The sequence below is a fragment of the Salvia splendens genome, chromosome 9 (assembly GCF_004379255.2).
Source record: "Salvia splendens isolate huo1 chromosome 9, SspV2, whole genome shotgun sequence".
In the NCBI taxonomy this organism is placed as follows: domain Eukaryota; kingdom Viridiplantae; phylum Streptophyta; class Magnoliopsida; order Lamiales; family Lamiaceae; genus Salvia; species Salvia splendens.
Genome location: NC_056040.1, coordinates 22,065,551 through 22,088,351, shown reverse-complemented (window position 1 = coordinate 22,088,351; position 22,801 = coordinate 22,065,551). Strand labels below are relative to the sequence as shown.

At 38.9% G+C, this 22,801-nt stretch overlaps 3 protein-coding genes across 3 annotated transcripts; 2 read left to right on the top strand and 1 right to left on the bottom strand.

Moving 5' to 3' along the window:
- Window positions 1-2,017: 2,017 nt before the first annotated feature.
- LOC121749306 (protein MAIN-LIKE 1-like) lies at window positions 2,018-4,832 on the bottom strand. Its single transcript, XM_042143886.1, has 5 exons — window positions 4,660-4,832; window positions 3,490-4,349; window positions 3,328-3,415; window positions 2,800-3,246; window positions 2,018-2,713 (listed from the first exon to the last, which is right to left on the bottom strand). Exons 1-5 carry the CDS (start codon window positions 4,774-4,776, stop codon window positions 2,018-2,020), a joined length of 2,208 nt encoding a protein of 735 aa, XP_041999820.1. The 5' UTR covers window positions 4,777-4,832.
- Window positions 4,833-9,478: 4,646 nt separating this feature from the next.
- LOC121748870 (heat stress transcription factor B-2b-like) lies at window positions 9,479-11,176 on the top strand. Its single transcript, XM_042143423.1, has 3 exons — window positions 9,479-9,748; window positions 9,835-10,101; window positions 10,181-11,176. Exons 2-3 carry the CDS (start codon window positions 9,847-9,849, stop codon window positions 10,922-10,924), a joined length of 999 nt encoding a protein of 332 aa, XP_041999357.1. The 5' UTR covers window positions 9,479-9,748; window positions 9,835-9,846; the 3' UTR covers window positions 10,925-11,176.
- A 6,807-nt stretch (window positions 11,177-17,983) lies between these two features.
- Window positions 17,984-18,917, top strand: LOC121747560. Its single transcript, XM_042141613.1, has 2 exons — window positions 17,984-18,319; window positions 18,412-18,917. The coding sequence occupies exons 1-2, from the start codon at window positions 18,266-18,268 to the stop codon at window positions 18,823-18,825; spliced, it is 468 nt and encodes a 155-aa protein (XP_041997547.1). The 5' UTR covers window positions 17,984-18,265; the 3' UTR covers window positions 18,826-18,917.
- Window positions 18,918-22,801: the final 3,884 nt, after the last annotated feature.

Below are 22,801 nucleotides of genomic sequence, written 5' to 3'. Positions count from 1 at the left end.
TGATTTGTGATGCAATGGGAATAGATATGAACCAACACACAATTGAATTATTATGGAGACAATGTATAGTCTATGGTTCCGGTATGAGTTATACATGTTCTGTGATTCGCAATGATGATAGTGTAATGTTTATGTTCAACAATGCTCAAAATTCAAGTGGGTGTATTGAATTATTTGTTGAGTATTCACCTGTGAGGAGTGAAGAAATCCCACCAGTTGTTGATTATGGTATTGGAGCATCTGCGAGGTTTGAACAAATGAGTTTTGACTGTGGTATTGGTTCATCTGCGAGGGTGGACCAAATGAGCTTTGATCGTAGTATGAATGAGCAGCGAGATGTTGTAGATGTTGTAGATGTTGCTGATGTTGGGGTTGGATTGAATGATGAGGTTGATGCTGCAGATGATCTTGCTGAGCCAAGGCCACTATCTGAGACAGAGGCAGACCCCGATCTCAGTGATGGTGATGGTGCTGATGATGTCGGTGCTAGTTCTGATGATGAGATAGTACCATGTAAACCTGTTATGCAAGGTGAACAACCACTTCCGGAATACAATCCTAGTGGGTTTAGATTCTTTCGTGAATTACCAAGTCGTCCTTCTGGAGTATCGGATGATGTGGGTGGTAATGAACACAGCCTTTTGTATTGGAATGAGAATGAGCCGCATCGGATTGTGTTGGGAACAAAATTCGATTCCAAGCTACACGTGAAGACTGCTATTACTATGTGGAGTTTGTGGAATGAAAAACAGTTTAAGGTTGTCGAGAGCAAACTAAGAAGGTGGCATGCTGTATGCAAATTTCCAGCAGGAACGACAGTAACAGGGGCAGGCATCATCAGCACCACCGACGCTGAAAAGGCGAGGGAATGTAAGTGGGAGGTTTCGGTTACACAAAGGTCGCATGACGATATGTGGGAAGTTAGGAAGTGGAAGAATCGACATACTTGTATAGGCCATCGTGCTAATAGAGATCATGCTAACTTTTCATCCCCAATGATAGCTCTGTTGATTCGACATCATGTGCGACAATGTGCCGATTTCAAGGTCTTCTCCATAATAGCTGATGTTCAAGACAGATTTGGTGTGTTAATCAGTTATAAGAAGGCGTGGTATGCAAAGAGAAAGGCTATAGAGTTTGTATACGGTGGATGGGAGGAATCGTTTAGGCAGTTGCCAAGCTACATGTTTGAACTCCAGTCACAGAATATGGGCACAATTATTGAGTGGAAGCATAACGATCTGTTGAGTCAGAGGCGTACAATGGTGTTCAACTATGTTTTCTGGGCATTTGGGCCTGCAATACATGCGTTCCAGAAGGCCGCACCGGTTTTAACAGTTGACGGGACTCACCTCCGAGGAAGATTTAAAGGTAAGTTGCTTGTTGCTTGTGGTTTTGATGCTAACAAGACATGCTTGCCTATTGCATATGCGGTGGTGGATGAAGAAACCAATGACAGTTGGTCGTGGTTTATGGATCATGTCAGAACTCATGTGGTGAAATACGAGCGGGAGGTGTGCATTATATCAGATAGGCATAAAGGACTCTTGAATGCAATGGAGTCTGAAATCATGACAAGGGCCCCGCAGATACACCACAAATTTTGTTTGCTTCATGTTAGGGCAAATGTGTTGAAGAAGCACAAGGGTCCCAATGTGAAGGCCATTATATGGAAGTTGGGGGTAAGTTCTCAGGAACGTAAATTTGCCAGAAGACGTCGAGCACTATATGATGTCAACAGTGGTGCGGTTCGAATGTTAAATAGGATTACAAAAGAATGTTGGTCACTGTGCTACGATGGTGGACTTAGGTGGGGGGTGGCCACAACAAACATGTCGGAGTGCTACAATAACGTCTTGAGGGGTGTGAGAGAGTTGCCGATTAGAGCGTTGGTTGATTTGACATTTTGGAGGACGAAATTACTTTCATACATTCCGAAAGAACGAATCACATTCGAACAAATTGTTCAAAACAAATTACTTTCATACATTCCGAAAGAACGAATCACATTCGAAATCTATCTAGATGAAGGCGTGAACTTGGTCGGAGCTTTCCCTTTGTTCTTCCTTGTTGACAATCCCCTTAATACATTGTGCATAGCCCTCCCAATCGCACTTGATGAACTCTTCATAGCTGGTCGTGAGGATCCCTCGGACGTTCGTCGGAATATTACTTCGTCTTCTTCTTCCCCGCCGACTTCTTCTTCTTCCCCGCCCTCTTCTTCTTCTTCTTCCCCGCCCTCTTCTTCCCCCACAGGATCAACAAATTGATAATTTTGAAAGTATGAATCACGCCCTGGTTGAGTTGCACCCCAATCAGACCCACCGCCAAAGAACGAATTACATGATGCCCGTGCTCCCCATTGCGAGGGCTCGTGGCTTGCACCACTCAACTGAGACCATCCTGGGGGATCGTGCTCCGGACTCAAGGGCTCTGGTACCGCATAATCAGGTTGCGGCGGTTGCTGCTGCGACAACCTATGCTGTCGTGTAATCCCGTGTCCTCCCGTCCGGACACCCGGCAGTCCATGACGAAGAGAAGTTGGTGGGCGTGGCGGCATGACCACATTTCGCCGTTGCGATGTTGGATACTCCATCACATCAGTATGGTCCGTCGTACGAAGCGCCTCAGCAGCCATTGCACGAATCTGCCGTAATCGAGGGTCTGTGTCGTGTTCAGAGGTCAAATGCCATATCCCCTGAATGGTCTCGACCTAGATAGCACAAATACAAAATCATTACAATCAATCTATACAAACTTCAAACTAAATACATTATAATATAAAAAAACATAACATACCAATTTCATCATAGAAGATGCTGACTCGTTCATCCCAACCGTTGACTGTGTCGCAGGTTGAACTAGGTACGACACTGTGATCCTATTGAACCACGCCATATAGCCCGGATGAATGCTACCATCCATGGTCATCGTGGCATGATCAAAATTTGCTTGGAACCTGTGGTGTCTCAAATCCCATTCTTCAATGTAGAATTTATGTACCTTAGCCCAATCGGCGCCCTTCCTCCCACGGCGGTGACTTTTAGACAGATGTCCGGCATTATGTAGCATCCTATCACAATACTGAGGAATACGCTGGTAGCGGTTGATTTGTCGGCAAACGCGTCCAGCCTCGTGTGCCTCGACAAATGACCAGCACACCAAATATGTGTCGCACAAGTAGGATGTGGTCGAATCAATGCAGTAATCGGGCAGGATACAATCTGTATATGGTGTCCACAGAAACTACAAAAACATAATATCATTCACACAATTAATTTCATACTAGATTAATTCATTAGCTAAGCTAAGAAAAATAAATTTCACCTGGCCCGGACGAATCAATGATAACTGATCACGATAATGAGCTACTGAATGTTGGGGCGCATTTCCAATTTCAGTAACTCCGTGCCACCTACGCGGAATATTAATATCAAAAGTTACCCAAAAAAATACATAATTAAGTACGTTACTTAAAAAAAATATTACTTGGCTCCACACGGGGTATACGGCGTGTGCGTAGGCGATATCAAGAAGGCTGGCCTCAATGTAGGCATTCTTTCCCACGCCCACAGCTGCAAGAGAACCATAGGGCCACCCACATCTCTTCTCTGTCTGCCTGCAGAAGCTTCGCACAAATAATGATACAGGTATGCTAAAGCAGCACTACCCCAACTGATATTAGCCACGTCTTCCGGATCGTCAAAGGCATTTATCCACATAAAGGGGACCTTGCACCCGGTAGTGTCCGGTAAAATAAGCCCCCCTAACAAGATTAGAGCATGTATACGTGCTCTTTGGACGTATGCATACTCATGCAGCCCATCACCCAACGGCATAGTCGCTTGGTTGATCAGAGACGTCATCAACAACCCACCGTGCTTCGTTTCAGTTTCTGCGTCAGGTATCCATCCCAACACATCTCTACACTTGCTGGGCCAATCTTCATATCCAATAGGGTAGTCACAGCCAGTGAAAACACGACCGGCTGCTCTCAAACCCCACAGGTTTTGCACATCCTGTAAGGTTACGATTACCTCACCAACTGGAAGGTGGAAACAGTGGGTCTCAGGCCTCCATCGCTCGATCAATGCAGTTATTAGGTCATTGTCCATCCTTCTTGGCCTTCCACATTCAATCACACCTCTGAACCCCCAAACATCAAGCCAATGCATCACATCTTCATGTATTGGCAGTGCCCAAACCTTACTCTCCGTCCTACGAACTCTCAACACATTTGTTGTGCCATTCGCCAACAATGAGGCTGAAATATGTTCGTTTTGATGAAACAGTACGGATGGATCCTCAGGTCCATAACATAACTGTTGTTCAGAACTTGCAGATGCCATCTACTTCAAAACATTCACCCAACATATAATAGCATAAGATAACTAAAATTTTCACATTTTTGCACAAGAATATATCTATTTTCTGCACTTTGTGTATATAATTTCAATTGAACCACTTACTTCTACAATTGACCCTAAATTCATGTGAAACACACAAATACGCAACAAAACAACACAAATAAACAACACACTAACAGAAATCGTCCGTAAATTGAGCAATTTCATATAAACCCTAACTTTACTAAATTAGGGAAAACCTCCATAACTTCAGCAATTATTGATTTATGTAGCCAAATGGATGAATAATTACCGAAATATGTTTGGTATTTGGTTGAAATCTGTCGGAAAACGCCTCAAATCGCCGGAAATCGTCGCTGAAATCGCCCCTCCTTCGCTGCACGCTGCGTCGTCTGTCAATTACGAGCATTCTGCCCTCTTAATCCCGATTTAACGACGCACAAATAATATACGTCTTTACTGAAAGACGCATATATATTGTGCGTCTTTTAGAAACGACGCATAACAGTTATGCGTCGTTTATCGACGCATAATCTATATGCGTCGTTTTGTATAGACGCATATTATTTGTGCGTCTTTCAGTAAAGACGCATAACATTTGTGCGTTTCATTAATAACGACGCACAAATGTTATGCGTCACTCACTGTGCGGGAATTCATCTATTGCTCTTCATTAAATTGGAATTAAGTTAACATGCATTCACAAAAATAGAATTTTGCCACTAATACACATACTGATTCATAGTAATCATTAGTCATGAGTTTATTTAAATGGCGATTAAGTAGGAGCCTACGACAAATTTCAGAATTTCATTTGCGTCAGGTTCAATTATATTTTATTTAACTATTAATATTAGTAATAAATTAATGAAATATAAGTAAATTGTTATTTGAAATTATAGTTAGAGAATTAGAGCTTATCAGTTGCAACTGGGAGTCATCAATTCTAGTTATAGTTTATATAACCAAACGTTTATCAAATTCGGAAAGTCACTATATTTAAATTTATTAATCTCAATTATAATATACTAATATTATACAAAATAATTTTGAAAAAATAATTGAAAGTCCCTTTGCATTATTTTAAAATTATTTTTAGTAGTATACTATTAGTATATTATAATTGATGTTTAATAATTTAAAGAATAATTGTCATTTATATTTTAATTTTTGGTCGACTTCTTATTGTTGATCTCATAAATAAAATTGAAATATGAATTATAATTTTTAAATTTTTATTAATTGTCTCACAATGACATAAACTAATTTGACAAAATCAAATATAATAAGATAACATTACGTTGTGTTTTGATAAAATGATGTCATTATATATTTGGAGTGTTAATTAAAATATATTGATATATAAAAAATGATGTGGTTATATTGCTATATCATATTTTTGATTTTGTCATATTACTTTCAAATTTCACCATTATGGGACAATTGAAAAAATTGAAACGTTATTTTCTAGTTTCAAAGTTATGGAAATGGCCAAAATTCAATGAAAAATAATTAATGACAATGAAATTTGAAAACAAAATGAGTTTTCGAATTTGATCATTTATATTCAAAAACAAATTAAACATGAAATTAATACTCCCTATTGCAAATTGCAATGAATAGCTCTAATTATTATTTTTAGTACTCCCTCTGTCTCGGATAATTCGTCTCACTTTGACCGGACACAGGTTTTAAGAAATGTAATGAAAAATGAGTTCAAAAAGTTAGTGGAATGTGAGTCTTACTTTTATATATTAGTTTTATAATAAAATGTGAGTAGGAATGAGTTAATAGAATAAGGGGTCCACTACCAAAAATGGTAAAAGTGAAATGAGACAAATTATGTGGGACATACCGAAATGGAAAAATAGGACAAATTATCCGCGACGGAGGGAGTAATAATCTATTGTTATTACATTAATATATAATAATAATAATAATAATAATAATAATAATAATAATAATAATAATAATAATAATAATAATAATAATAATAATAATAATAATACTAGTTAACATAATTCCAATGATCAAATTTTAATTACTAAAAATTAATATTCAACAAATTATTACTATTACTTATATAAATTAAATCACTATTCAACCAAATTAATAAATAATATGATTTCATGAAAGGTAGTATGGACGGTAGAACTAGTAGTGCAACGTTAACTTAAATCATTGATCAAATAAAACATTGATTGCATCACCAAGTGTAAGATTAATTAAAAAAATTAAGGAAATGCAGTAATAGAAAGAAAACGTCAAACTTTGTCAAAGTTGAGGCAAAAACGGCACCGTTTCATGGCACAGCAGCCGTGCTGTGTTCGCCAATATTAATTAAGTCATACAGTGGGAACAATCCAATCTTGTGGAAGACCATCTGAGTTTGAATATTGAGACTTCAACTTCACCAATAATTTCTGCAATTGATTTATTTGGTAAGATTATTTTGTTGGACAAACAGATGTCTGAAATATTCCTCAGATTTACCCCAAAAAAAAGCAGAAAGTATAAACAAATGCCACTCTATTATTAATCATTTTTTATTGAAACCAAAATATTGTAATCATGACATTCTTCTTGAATATAGAACGTATTAAGTGTATGATGTAAAGTTTATTTTCTATTTCTCCATGTTGTATTCATAGAATAAATTTGCTTAAAAATGATCACTTTCTTCGGTCCAAAGGTCATCAGGTCCAAATTGAATTCGAAAAGGGTTATGCACTTCTTTTTTTATTGATTCCAGTCAAATATCTTATGCAGATATTTCTTGAATGTACACAAAAAGAAAATAAACAATAGTAGTAATATAAGGGCACCCGCGACGCGTAACGCGGGTGGCCCGTATTCCGTCACAAAGGGACGGAATGGCGGTGTGACGCGTTGCAGCACCCCGTCTCGTCCCCAGCCCGTCCCCGGCCCGTTCCGCGTTCCGTCACGCCGTGACGGTTGGCGAGACGTCTCGCCACGCGCCGAGGCGACGTGGCGCGCTCCGGCGCCATGCGTGACGCCCACTCGCTGGCCCGCGAGTGGGCATCGTCACGCTGACTCAATAATTCATTTTTTTTTAAAAAATCGAATTAAATAAAAAAATTTTAAAAAATGAAAAACGGTAATATTACCGTTTTTTCAATTTTTTTTATTTTTTTAAATTTTTTTTACTCTATAAATACTCCTAATTCATCCTCATTTCACACACAAATACACATATATTCTTCCTAAATCATCTCCATTTCCTCTCCAATTTTCATATAACCTCTCATCACAAAATATCCAGCGACGAAAACTCTGGCGGTGGCGGCTCCGGCGGGTTCGACATCAACACGTTCGGCGACTGGGGGCATGTACAATGTCCTCGGTGGTGGTTTCGGTTCGTCGACGCTGGGCACCTAGGGTTTGTCGACGCCGGGGGGTACCAACCACCCATTTTGATGTGGATGCATACTCCCGTCCCCCCGCCCCGAGGTATTCACAGGGATTATCTCATATTCGGGAAGATTATTCCGTTGATCCCACTCCGGAAGAAGGCCGAGGCGGGGGAGGAGGCCGAGGCGGTGGAAGCTCCAGGGCGGAGGCGGAGGCAGACGAGGAGGAGGATCTAGGCCGGCATCCGTACGGCCAGAAAGAAACGCTGGAGGTGTACAACGCCCGGATCAGCATCTCCCCATCGTCTGGAATCAACAACCCCGGAAGTGCTTCTGGGAAAAGGTCACCAAGGCCTACCACGAGATTAAGCCGAAGGGGTCCCGCCGCCGCACATATAAGATGCTCCGCGCTCATTTTGACTGAGTCGACAGAGAGGTCAAACGATTCTACGCCATCCACAAGAATGAAGCGGCTCATTACCAAAGCGGAGCCACGGGAGCCGACATTCTGAGGTCGGCTTTGCGGGTCTACTTCGACGACACCGACAAACAATTCAAATATGTCGATGTTTGGGAGGTCGTCAAGGAGGAGGAAAGGTGGGTCGGCGGTGTCCGGTCCAGCTCGGGCTCGACCTCGAAGCGCACGAAGCACACGGCGGGTGGCCAATACTCGTCTGGTAAGGGCGGTTCGGGCAGCGGGCCACAAGAGTTTGCCTCGCAGGAGGTTGAGGCCCCGGCAGACGATGCCGATGGGTCCTCCCGTGGGCGCCGTCGGCCGCAAGGGAGAAATGCGGCGAAGACGACTAGAGGGAGGAGGAGCCGAGCCGAATCAAGCCAGGTGGGCTCGGCCTCAGGGGGGACCCTCGAACTCCCTTATGTCCATGTACATGACCGCCACAATGGCGGACACTTTCCGCATGACGCCTCCCCAATACCAAGCCTATCTTAACGGAATTGCGTTTATGGCGACACAACTTGACATTCCGCCTACTCACGGCTTCAGTGCACATCCACTGCCTCCGGGGGATGATTCGTCGACGGAGTAGTTTTTTTTATTTTCTACAAAATTGTATTTTAAATTATGTCATTTTTATTTTTTTAGGATTTTAATTATGTATTTTTTTTTATTTTTTTGAATTTTAGGTTGTATTTTTATTTTATGTTGTAATGTTATTTTATTTTTAATGAAGTGTGTTTTTTAATTAAATTTGGTTGGAAATAAAAATAAAAAATGAAATTGAATGAATAGTAATTTAAGGGACGGTTAAGTGATGGTTAAGGGACGGAGGGTTGCAGGTTCGTCCCTAAGTTAAGAGAGGGAGTAAAAAAGTACAATGTGAGCCATAAATATTAATTTAAAGGACGGTTAAGTGAGAGCGTTGCGCATGCCATAAGAAACATTATGTACATACCGTTGTTAGTTGTTACGCTTCTAATTAATACTCCCTCCGTCCGCTATTAGGAGTCTCATTTAAGAGCGACACGGGTTTTAAGAAATGTTAAAAAAAGTGGGTGGAAAAAAGTTAGTAGAATATGTGTCTTACTTGTATATATTAATTTTAAATGAAATATGAGTGGAATGAGTTAGTGGAAGGTAAGACCCTATTACCATTTATAATAAAAAAGAACCAATACTCCTATTCACGGACGAACTAAAATGGAAAAACGAGACTCCTATTCGCTGAGAGAAGGAGTAATGGTTTAAATTAGCATAAAACGTTCAAGAAATTTGGGCTCCTCAGATTTAATTGAGCTGTCTTCTTCTACCCACTCTCCTATCGCCACGTACGCATGCCCACGAAACATCTCGTTGTTTCCTTCTCTTGCACTGTTATCTTTTCTCTCACGATTTTCCCATTTTTGTTCTCTATCCCCACATCAATATTTGCTCTTTTTTTACTTCTTCTCTCTCTCTCTACATTTATTTGTCACAGAACCTTCTGGAATTACCACACAACCTTGGCGCTTTCCCTCTGGAAAATTAGATTTCAACCGAATTAACGCCTGCAAGTATAATACTATCCGGTTTTTGTGATTGATTTAGCTGCGTTGTTTTTGTTGCCTATGAATTGATGATAGGTTTTGGTGCGGTGTAGGTGGGCGGCGTTATGGCTCTGCCACCAGGGGATCGGAGCGGCAGCGGTGAATCGACGGCCGGCGATGCACCGCGCTCTCTTCCGACGCCGTTTCTCACAAAGACGTATCAGCTCGTGGAAGACCAGGCGATCGATGACATCATCTCCTGGAACGAAGACGGATCTGCTTTTATCGTTTGGAATCCCACGGAGTTCGCCAGAGATTTGCTGCCAAAGTATTTCAAGCACAATAATTTCTCCAGTTTTGTTCGCCAGTTGAACACCTACGTAAGCTCGGATAATCTGGATTTGTTGTTCACCTGTGTGTTTTCTGTTGTTGACGATTAAAAAAAATTGTTGAATTTAGGGATTCAGGAAGGTTATGCCGGACCGGTGGGAATTCTCTAACGATTGCTTTCGGAGAGGCGAGAAGAAGCTATTGTGTGATATTCAGCGCCGGAAAATTGCTCAGTCGTCTCCGGCCGTAGTGGCGGCGGTGGCGGCGGTGATACCAACAATATCCGCGCTAAGGACGGTGTCTCCGTCCGATTCCGGTGAGGAGCAGGTGATTTCTTCCTCCAATTCACCGGCGATGGCACGCGAGTTTAGCGGCGGCACGTCGGAGCTGATCGACGAGAACGAGAGGCTGAGGAAGGAGAACTCGCAGCTCAACAAAGAGCTGAGCCTAATGAAGGATTTATGCAACAATATTTTCGCTCTGATGTCGAATTACAACAAGAGCGGCAGTAGCAGCAGCAGCGACCAACAAACGCAGCTTTCCGTGGCTGAGAACTCGATGAAGCCGTTAGATCTGCTTCCGATGACGAAATTCTGCGAGGAGATCCAGACGGTGGTGGCGGCGGCGGCGGACGGCGCGGAGGAGAGCCGTATCAGATCGGCTGCGGAGGAAATAAGCGCGAGATTGTTCGGCGTGCCAATTGGAATGAAGCGCGGGAGGGAGGGGGAGGGGAGTTCGGAGATGGATTTGCAGCTGCAGCAGCCGTTGGGTGATATCAAATCTGAGCCGATGGATGAAGACAGCAGCGGCGATGAACGGAACTCGTCGTGGCTGACACGGAGCAGCTCGCGAAAGAAATCGGAAGCTTCTTAATTGATGCATGCTAGCTGTATGGTGTGCTGCGCCGCAGAGGATTAGATCTTGGTGTAGAGGCGCGTGTATGTATTAGATGAGCCACGTGTGAAACAGACACTCGTGTCTCACTGTGGAAGGACCTCAAACCGGAAGCTTCCTAAAGTAGTCCCTTTTTTTGTATTTTATTTTAATAGGCTACTGTTACTAGGGCTGGCAATTTTCGACACGACACGATAATCTGACACGAATCCGCACGAAATTATTGGGTTATGGTCAAGTCTTATTGGATCCGTGTCCTTATCGGGTTGACCCATTAAGAACCCGATAATTTCGGGTTGGGTTCGGGTCGGATGCGGGTCGGATACGGGTAACCCATTAAGAAATAATATTATTATTTTTATTATTAATTAAAAATATATATATTACTTTAATTTTTTAATTTCTTATAAATTAGGTTTAAATAGTATAAAATGAATTTTAATTGTGTAAATTAGGTTAAAAATTAAGGTTTAATCGTGTAATATTAGGTTTAATCGTGTAATATCAGGTTCGGGTTGTTATCGTGTCGTGTCAACCCATATTATATCGTGTCGATAACGGGTTCGTGTCGGGTGCGGGTCGTGTTCGGATTTGAAGGTAGCAGGTCGGGTTCGTGTTCGGATTTACAGTTTCCTTAACAGGTCGGGTTCAGGTTAGGCCTTATTGGGTTGGGTCATTATCAGGTTGACCCGATAACAACCCAATCCGCACGATTTGCCAGCCCTAACTGTTACTGTACCAGAGTGTCTGATTTAATTTAAATTGTTCATTCATACTGAATATATTTCTTTCTGATTAGTATTTTATTTTTGGTATCTTACCGATAAGATAGTACTCCACTACATTAATAAAATATTCCCTCCATCTCGTTAAATGCCATTTTATTTTTTTAAAATAAAAATAGTATTATCCCTACTTTTTCTTTTATCTTATTTGATTCGTTCTTCAATAATTTACCAAACAACACTATATAAAATAATTTGTCGAAAAACAAAGGTTTACGAAGAGAGTATATTATAAGAAAGTTTATCATCAATTTAATTATGGTATTTTTTGCACGAGATTTAAAGAATTACTCTCTCCTTCCCCAAATAATATGCACTTTAGGTACGACACAAATTTTAATGCAAAATTGGTAAAATAAGAGAGAGATAGAGAGAAAAAGTAATTAAAGTAATTGTTAGTTAAGAATGGTCTCAACTCATTAGAGAGAAAATAGTTTTCAAAATTGAAAAATGTATGTTCTTGTGAGACGGACTAAAAAGGAAAGAGTGCATATTCTTATTGGACGGAGATATGAATATTTTAAGGTAAAATGAAAAGAGAATTAAAAGAAAAAGAAAAAAAAAGAAGTAGAAGAGAGAAAGCAAATAATTTTTTTGCTAGAGAAAGCAAATAAATTTTTTGCTAAACCAAAAAAAGTAATTAATTTAGGACAATCCAACCAGGAATATAGAAATAGTTTGGAATGGATGGTTTATATATATAAATATATTCGATATTCAATATGTATATAGTTTATAAAATGTATAATTAATGATGGTATATATACATGGGATATTCAAGATGTATATAGTTTATAAAATGTATATTAATGATGGTATATACGTGGTATATTATAAATTACGGCACATATCATTTTAGTATGTATGTTGATGTTGGTGTATACACGATATATCATAAATTACTTTATATAGAGTAATCTTTAGTAAATGGAGTATCATATAATTATTCATAAGTTCTACACTTAAGAATGGTTCTATCTTGATCACAATCCTATATATATATATATAAAATTGATATTTTTATTATTTTCTGTTACTATAAATTGGATATAATCAGTGTTTCGATACTTATCACCCTAACCCTGACTTATATAATTTTATGGCTAACCAACCACAACCAGTCCACGGTATTAATTGGTCAAATTTTTAGCACAATATTAAATGCCACATTTAAGACCAGCATATTACGTGCTACTTATTCTCATCTTTCCAGAATTTTCCTAATTAAAGAAACACTGCACTAGATAAACAAATTTTAACTCAAATGTTGATTAGCAAAAACTTAAGACTCAGTCTCTGCTATGACTGGTTGCTATATGGAGTATATTTAATTTGTCTTGGTCCGACCTTAAGGGGTCGTTTGGTTGTACTGATAGGCCATGATAGGGCCGCCTATCGGAGGTATATCAGCCGTTTGGTTGTACTGATACTACTATCTCGCGACCCGGTAAACCAATCAAGATCCGGATGAAATTTAAGATTGCTACCTGCATTTCACCTATAACACTGTCCAGGTCCTCCCCTCCAATATTGCTCAATCTCGCGAAGCCCGTTTGGTGAAATTCGGCCAAGTCACAATTATACTCCTTCACTCCACCGTTTCAAGCCCCAGCTCCTCAAAGAGAGGTCGGCCATCGATTTTAGGGTTTGCATTCAATTTTGTATGAAATTTTGTTAGCCCGTTTGGTAATCATCGTTTTAGGTAATCTGTGAATGATTTGCAGATTCGTCGACCACATTTGGTGATATCGTAACCTGGGCTCGATTTTGAAGCGATTACCCATGGCTAATGAAGAGGAATCGCGCAAGGTACACTAAATTCCCAACTACACAACAATTACATGGATGCTTGAAAATTTAATTCGTCTTCATCGCCGATTTGGATTGTGTTTCAATTGTTTGTGCATGTGTGCTTGGGAATTACATACTTTTCTAGATTGATATGACTTTCTTCCAGATTTGCATTTCTCAATTTGTATGTAGGGCTTGCTAAAATATACTTCCTCCCAGATTTGCATTTCTCAATTTACAATCTGTGTGCAGCTTGGCAAGATTTGTAGTTCTAATGGAAAATTCAGCTGAAATGGTTGTTAGATTAGTTAATGGGATGCACATCTGAGTCAAATTAGTGCTTGTGAGTACTAACATCTACTACTTGAATAAATTAATACGCTAATTACTTAATCAAGACAGAAACATCTAGTTAATGAAATATGTTCTGGGCCCGTTTTAGTAACAGCATAAGTACTCATTTCTGGATTTGAAATATTAGAAAAAAGAGAGCAAGGTAATTTGCTTGTTCTACTTTTTCCATCAAAACATCTTGATTTAGATGCTGATAATTTGTTCTTGAACATCTCCATCTCTCTCTCTCATTCCCCTTATCTACATAATCAGTATGCTTGAACTGCATTTTGGAGATTGCATGTCTCTCTCATTCTTCGAAGTTGTATTATATGGTAAATCTTGATTAACCTATGACTGAATCATTAATGAGGCATGGTGGCTTATTATGCAAATGGATTATTGGATCCAATTACTCTTGAAAGCCTTCTCATTTTAACTAGTTATGAATCCTTTTTGAATACTTTGAGGGCTTAGTTATAATCAATCTAGTTTCGATCTCTACTAAGAGCTTTGTACAATTGTCTTGGTTGTATGGACTTCAAGCTTTTGTCTAAATTTGTGTTTACCACATTGTGAATGAAGGATTTGACTTTGTTTAGTACTAAATTGAGTGGGTGTTGCATTGGTTTCAATTGGAAATAGCACATTCGTGTTGCTGCATTTGCACAGAGTATTTGCTGACCTGAATTTCGTGGAACTGATGTTTGTGAGTCTGTTTGATTGTCTTAGTTAGAGTAACTGGATTTGCGTACAACTATTTGTCTGTGTTCCTTCTCAGGTTGGAAGGAGGCGTGATGAGATGACAACCGTTTTGATTTTACTTGAGGAGTTATTAAGTAATCTTCAAATTAATTTGTTGCTGATATCTCTCATAATCACTCTAATTGGACCAAATACTCGCAAGCGCAAACGTTGGTCCATAGAGGATCCAACCCGAATGCTCGATTCAATTCCTGCTCATGTCAAGCAGTTAGATAGGCTTGTCCGTCTCACAGATCGGTCTTGCGTTGATAATTTACGGATGGATAGAAACACATTTGGCCGACTATGCCGTATACTCCGTGATTGTGCAGGGTTAATTGATCAAAAATTTGTCACTGTTGAAGAACAAGTTGCCATGTTCCTATGTGTTCTATCACACCACAAGAAAACTCGTATAGTTGGATACGACTTCATGCGATCCTCCCACACTGTGTCGAGATATATACATATTGTCATCCGTGCTGTGCTCATGCTTCACAACCTGTTTTTGGTGAAGCCTAGTCCTATAGATGATAGTTGCAATGACCGGCGTTGGAGTTGGTTTAAGGTTAGAATATTAATTCCATTTTCAGTAAGCTCTTCATTAATGCGGTCCTTATTTATATGACCCATTCATTATATTTTCAATACTATTCAGGGATGTCTAGGTGCCTTAGATGACACGTATATCAACGTAAGAGTGTCTGTTGCCGATGCACCACGGTATCGAAACAGGAAAGGCCACATCACAACCAACACTCTAGCTGTATGTGACCCGCATCTTCGTTTTGTTTACATTTTACCAGGATGGGAGGGATCTGCGGGGGATTCCAGGATTTTGCGCGATGCAATAAGCCGACCATTGGGACTCAAAGTGCCAAAAGGTGATTCTCTTATTTAATCTCATAGTTGCTGGTGCATATAGGGTAGGGCGATGTAGTTAACAGTTTGGAAGTGTCATCGTTCACTTGTTCAATCCATTACAGGTTGTTACTATCTTTGTGATAATGCATACCCGAACGCCGAAGGCTTTGTGACGCCATTTAAAGGAGTCCGTTATCATTTGAAGGAATGGGGTCCTGGTACACAAGCACCTCAAACACCCGAGGAGCTGTTTAACTTGAGACACTCCAAGGCTAGAAATGTAATCGAACGATCATTCGCGGTCTTGAAGATGCGATGGGGTATACTCCGTTCCGCAAGTTTCTATCCGATTGAGGTGTAAACAGGCTTGATTATAGCATGTTTCTTACTTCACAATTTCATTCGCGATCAGATGGCGGTCGATCCGGTCGAGGAGGAGTTGGGTAACCACGACGACAATGGGGATGAAATAGATCAAGAGCAAGCGCATGTTGATCATATCAACAGTGTGGAACCTTCAGCTGAGTGGAATAAGAAAAGGGATGATCTGGCAACCGCAATGTGGGTCGAGAGACATATCATGTAACCGAGGATATGCTGATGTTTTCAATGTAATTCTTGCAATTTATGCCGTTGATATTCATACATTTGTGTTGTGTTGTATGTCCAGATATAATGGTTGCTTAACTATGGTGCAACTTGATATTTCCAGCAATTCATTTTCATTTTCACTTACATATGGTACAATGGATATTCATACATTTATGATGAGCTTATTTTCATTTTCTTGTTCGAATAAAACCAATTTCTTTTAAAGATTGGCTTTATTCAGAAGGAGACATTCTGTCAAATTCCATAATACTATATTATTGATGACAAAATGGATTTATCTTCCAAATTACGACAAATTTGAAAGCCCTTGTGATTTTTAATATTCAATTTATCTCCTCAAAGTATCATTTTATGATGCAAAAGTATCATTTTATCATCCAAAAATCTAAAACTATCATTATTAAACAAAAGTATCATTTTATCATTTGAAACTATCATTTTATCCCGTCAAAGTATCATTTTATGATGCAAAGTATCATTTTATCATCCAAAAATCTAAAACTATCATTATTAAACAAAAGTATCGTTTTATCATTTGAAACTATTATTTTATCCCGTCAAAGTATCATTTTATGATGCAAAAGTATCATTTTATCATTCAAAAATCTAAAACTATCATTATTAAATAAAAGTATCATTTTATCCCGTCCAAGTATCATTTTATGATGCAAAAGTATCATTTTATCATCAAAAAATCTAAAAACTATCACTATTACACAAAAGTATCATTTTATCATTTGAAAGTATCATTTTATCCCGTCAAAGTATCATTTTATGATGCAAAAGTATCATTTTATCATCCAAAAATCTAAAACTATAATTATTAAACAAAAGTATCATTTTATCATTTGAAACTATCATTTTATCCCGTCAAAGTATCATTTTATCATCCAAAAATCTAAAACTATCACTATTAAACAAAAGTATCATTTTATCATTTGAAAGTATCATTTTATCCCGTCAAAGTATCATTTTATGATGCAAAAGTATCATTTTATCATCCAAAAATCTAAAACTATAATTATTAAACAAAAGTATCATTTTATCATTTGAAACTATTATTTTATCCCGTCAAAGTATCATTTTATGATGCAAAAGTATCATTTTATCATCCAAAAATCTAAAACTATCATTATTAAACAAAAGTATCATTTTATCATTTGAAACTATCATTGTATCCCGTCAAAGTATCATTTTAAGATGCAAAAGTATCATTTTATCATCCAAAAATCTAAAACTATCATTATTAAACAAAAGTATCATTTTATCATTTGAAACTATCATTTTATCCCGTCAAACTATCATTTTATGATCCAAAAGTATCATTTCATCATTCAAAAATCTAAAACTATCATTATTAAATAAAAGTATCATTTTATCATTTGAAACTATAATTTTATCCCGTCAAAGTATCATTTTATTATGCAAAAGTATCATTTTATCATCCAAAAATCTAAAACTATCATTATTAAACAAAAGTATCATTTTATCATTTGAAACTATCATTTTATCCCGTCAAACTATCATTTTATGATGCAAAAGTATCATTTTATCATCCAAAAGAAACTGTGAAATAAAAATTTAACAAAAGAAACTGTGAAATAAAAATTAACTTTACAAAAGAACAAAAAAGAAAAAAGAAAATTGGAGAAAAGAAGAAAAACAGAAAAATTTAATAAATATGTATGCACTATATTTATTGCTTGCCTCCATCTTTATCAACTACCTCTCTATACCACAGTGAAAAAAAAACCAGGTCGGCGACCCCTAAACATTAGACTTGACGTTTATCTACCGGAGTAATTTCTCAACCAATCCAATTTAATGTCGACGGAGGAAGTAGTGACGGGTGATTGTTGTATATAAGGGGAAGAGTGCGACCATAGCTTCAACACCTTTATCTGAAAAAATGAAGTCTCAAATCCCACCCCAAGCAACGTTCTTCTATCGAGGCAAATGGAATCGAGAGATGGATACTTATTTGCTTTCGATATTGATCGGCATGAGGAACGGCCGGGATTGGGAGGATGCCAATCTGCCAGCCGAAGTGCTGCGCAATGTTCAAGCACTCATTAACGCTCCCTTTGGAACGGATCTCTCGACCGAAGACATAGCTGTCCGTGTGATATAGCTGAAGGGGCGCTACATAGCCTTTAAGAAAGTGTTGGCCACCACCGGTGCTAATTGGAAAATGGAAGACAAGTTCGTGCATGCTGATGACTCTACATGGAAGCTAATTTTCCAGGTTTGTACTAGTGAATATGTCATTCTATCGCAATACTTCAACATTTGTACTACATATCATCACACATGGTCGTTAACGATGTCATTATACAGAGGGATCCATCGGCATGCGCTTACTACCATCGGGACGAGGTGGAATTCTGCCTTCTCGCGAGTTTGTTTGGCTTAACCGACATCAAAGATGAGTACCCTCGCGAGGTGATTACACTTTCCGATACCACTGAGGTCATCGTGCTAACCGAGACCGTGGAACCCAACGCACCAGTTCGCGTGTGTATGTATCAATCCCCTGCCGATTCAGATGAAGTTAACTCACCGATGCCGGGCCCTTCCACACGAGTACGCCGCAAGCTGTTTGAAGTTGGAGCTCCATGCTTCGATGGAACGACATCTTACAAGCCTCCTAATCGCTATAGCCCCGCGAACAAGCATGTCCTCGCATCACCCAAAGCTTCATCGTGCACATCATGGAGTCCATTCCCGGCTTCACGTAAACCAGCCCCGTAGGTTCATGATGTTGTGTGTATGTCGAGGCTCATAGTGTTTTGGTTGTTGTGCACTTTCGTATTTGCTAATATATGAAGGAATTTTAAAAAATATTTTGGCTATGGATGATGCATCAAGTGGGTTAGATGATGTTTTAAGGCACATGTTATGTCACGACATGTAGTTTTAGCAATGTATTAGTCTATGTAATGGTAATTAGTAAGTTTGAAGCTTCAGAGGTCTGATTCAAATTGGAATTTCACTATGAAGATAAAATCCAAATGCACTCCTTAGAAACTATCATTTTATCCAACCAAAGAACTCAAACAATCAATTTATCATGCAAAAGTATCATTTTATCATTTGAAACTATCATTTTATCCCCACAAACTATCATTTTATGATGCAAAAGTATCATTTTATCAGCCAAAAATCTAAAACTATCATTATGAAACAAAAATATAATTTTATCACTGAACCTATCATTTTTACCCACTGAAACTATCATTTTATTCCCCGAAACTATCATTTTATCCAACCAAAGAACTCAAACAATCAATTTATCATGCAAACGTATCATTTTATCATTAGAAACTATCATTTTATCCCCTCAAACTATCATTTTATGATGCAAAAGTATCATTTTATCATCCAAAAATCTAAAACTATCATTATGAAACAAAAATATCATTTTATCACTGAACCTATTGTTTGATTTTGCTTCTTTTTTCACTCTAGTATAAATAAAGACTCCATTGTTTAGCATACCTCAGACAAAGTAAACCCTACTGATTGGAAAGAAATGGGGGAAACATAGTAATGCATAGGAATATGAGAGTGCGCATGAAAATGAACCCACTGATACTGGCAGAGTATTATAAATGATGGGTTGCCAATAAAAGTTTGGGAGGTTAGAGTATATCATACACATTCACATAATACATAAGGTTCGAATGGTTTTAATAGATACAAAAAATGCTACAAAAGAACAGAGTTGTGGTCAAACATATACCATCACCATGTGTAAGTGCTTTGACAACTCTACAATAGTATCATTGATAAAAAAAACTCTCATGTAGTTATCCAAAATACAGTACCCCGTACGAAACCTCCATGCCTTCTTCGACTAAAGCATCCCATCAATCTCCAGTAGGTCAAAGACAAAGGCCCCCCGAGCAATCACTGACAATCCCCGAAAGAGATCCAGAAGCTCCTGCTCCTTCACTAGTTTCTTTGATATATAGAATTGTTGTTTCAAAGTGAGGCCAGTGATGTCTTTCAGTTGATCAAAAACTTCAGTCCGCTTAGTACTAAGATCAAAGTCATAACCAATCCTAGTTGAAATTTCTTTCAAGCGGTCATTTGTGTCAGTGTGGATCTGACTCATCAGTGAAAGGACTCTATCAATCTTATCCTCCATCTTCCTTTTTCCAACAACTTTCTTCTGCACCTTTGGAGCTACCACATTAGCAGCACGTGCCCCTGACCCCGAGCCAGCAATAGCCCCTAAACCCGAGCCAGCGCCAGTAACAGCCCCTGACCCAGAACCTGCCCCAACCCCAGCACCGGATCCTGAACCAGCCCCAGCTCCTGAGTTCGAACCAGCCCCAGCCGCAGCTCCCTCAGTAGTGGACTGGCTCTCGTCTATCATCTCTGCGAGAACACCAGGGGGGAAGGCTTCGTCGGGGAATAGCTCCTCAAAGGTCATGGGATGGGATGTACCAGCCTCATCGGGAATGTCAACTTTATTTCCATAGATTTTTTGAACTGCATCTCCTAGATCTACAACCTTCACACCCTCAGCACGATCATTACCAAATACCTCTTTCCAGTCTTCTATTTGAGGCCAAGCGTTGTTCCTCATGTACCTTGCATTTGAGTCTTTCTGCACAAAGTAATCGTCACAACTATTATAAACATATCTATCAACTGCCTCTTGACAAACAATTACATTCAATCAACAGGACACATTTTCAACCTAATCAGAGATGCATTATTATGTAAACTAAACTAGCACCAACCTTAACGAATTGTGCCCATTGTTCATCGTCACATTCTATCTTGTACTGACCATCCGAATTAAAGCCAATACCACTATGATTAAGCATCATCTTGAAGGAGCCATAGTTTCGCTTCCAAGTAGTCATCTTCGAATAGATGTGGGGGTGAGGGCAGATATCAGTATTTGGGAATTCACGCTTGATCGCCTCTTTGATACGAGTTAAATACCCAGCTCGATATCCATTATCGCACCTCCATCCATTCGCTGTCAACTCCTTCAATGTTGCCATGAGGATCTCCTCCTCGCGCACGGATCAAACGCGCCTCGACCTGTCCGATTTTATGGTCTTGTTTCTACCCAACTCATTGCTACCTGCAACTCATAGTCAGCTTAACAACAAAAAACATATGCCACTCATGTGATGTAATCGTACCCTCTGGTATGGGGATACCTTCATCATCACTACCTCCCATCTGTTGGGATGCCATTTTACACAAGTGGAAGGATCGTTGAAGGGGGACTAATATTGCACCAAAGAATGAATTAGGACGAAAACGAATACGGCAATGAATACAGAAGAAAACGATCTATGTATTATGTATAGCAACTATGCGATGAGCTAATTGTGAATAAGAACTTGAATCATAAATAAATGAGGAAGCTCCAAACAAACTTAACGCAGATTGTGAAATATATTATGTATAACAAGTATGCAATGAGCTAATTTCCCGATTACGCCCGCTTAAACCCACAACAAACACAATAAAATACATTAGTTGAACAAACTATCACACCAAAATGAAGGAAAGTCGACAACAATTACATCGATGTTTCACAAATGTGCCACGATACCAAAAAGAGGAACAACCTAATTTTATATGAAACATTTAACAGCTTTTGTGCGACGAAATCGAAAGAGGCACATCCACATTTTATATGAACCTTCGGGAAGGAGGGTCGAGGGAAGGAGAACAACACAAGACGTACCTGAGTAGGTCACGACGAAACGGCGGATGGTTGTCAATCTTCCCGACACAGTAGCTGCAATCGGCGAAGTGGAATGTTGGAGAGAAGCGCGAAATCAATAGACAGCAGGCGGGCGATTCTGCTGTGCCAAAATTAGAAATAGGGTTTGCAAGGATAAAAAAATCACTACAATAATCTTAGAATGACAAATTTGTCCATTTTTTTTTATCAGCAGTTTCTGCAGTCCAAACCAAACATAATATAAGCTATCATGGGGTTGCTATCGGTACAACCAAACATCAAAGTGAGATACATATCTTACTACACTATCATGTAGAATCAATGTGAGGAGGCTATCTCATATAACCCTGTCAGTGCAACCAAACGAGCCCTAATTATTGGATTGATATGAAATCATCCGCAATTAAATCGATGATTAACTTTCTTATATAAAAAAAATAAATTGCATCTAAAGTCATGAACTTTCAAAATAGTTTGATTTTTCACGTGAACTTTAAATGTTGCATGAAAAGTCATAAACTTTATCGGACTGTGTAAATGTCCCATCCGACCCGACCTGATAGATTTCCATCACAAACTTATCCTATGTGGCGCGCTGTATGCGTGACTTGGCAAATGACAAATTTAGGGTTCAATTCGAATTGTGGAATTAATGTTACTTTTATGCTGAATTCGATATGTGGAATTTGATTTGTATGTTTATATCAATTTGTATGCTAGATTTGATTTGTATGTTTTCATTTGTGCTACTTGTATGTTTGTGATAAGTTCAGAGTCAGAAATTGCAAAGATAGAAGAGAAATGATTAGAATTAGTGGAGTTTTGCCAAGTCACGCCCTCGGCGCCACGTAGGATAAGTTTGTGTCGGAAATCTATCGGGCATGGTCGGATGAGTAATTTACACAATTCGGTATTTTTCATGCAACATTTAAAGTTTACGGTAAAAATCAAACTATTTTGAAAATTAATGACTTTACAGACTAATTTTACATGCCCATTTTCTTGAGA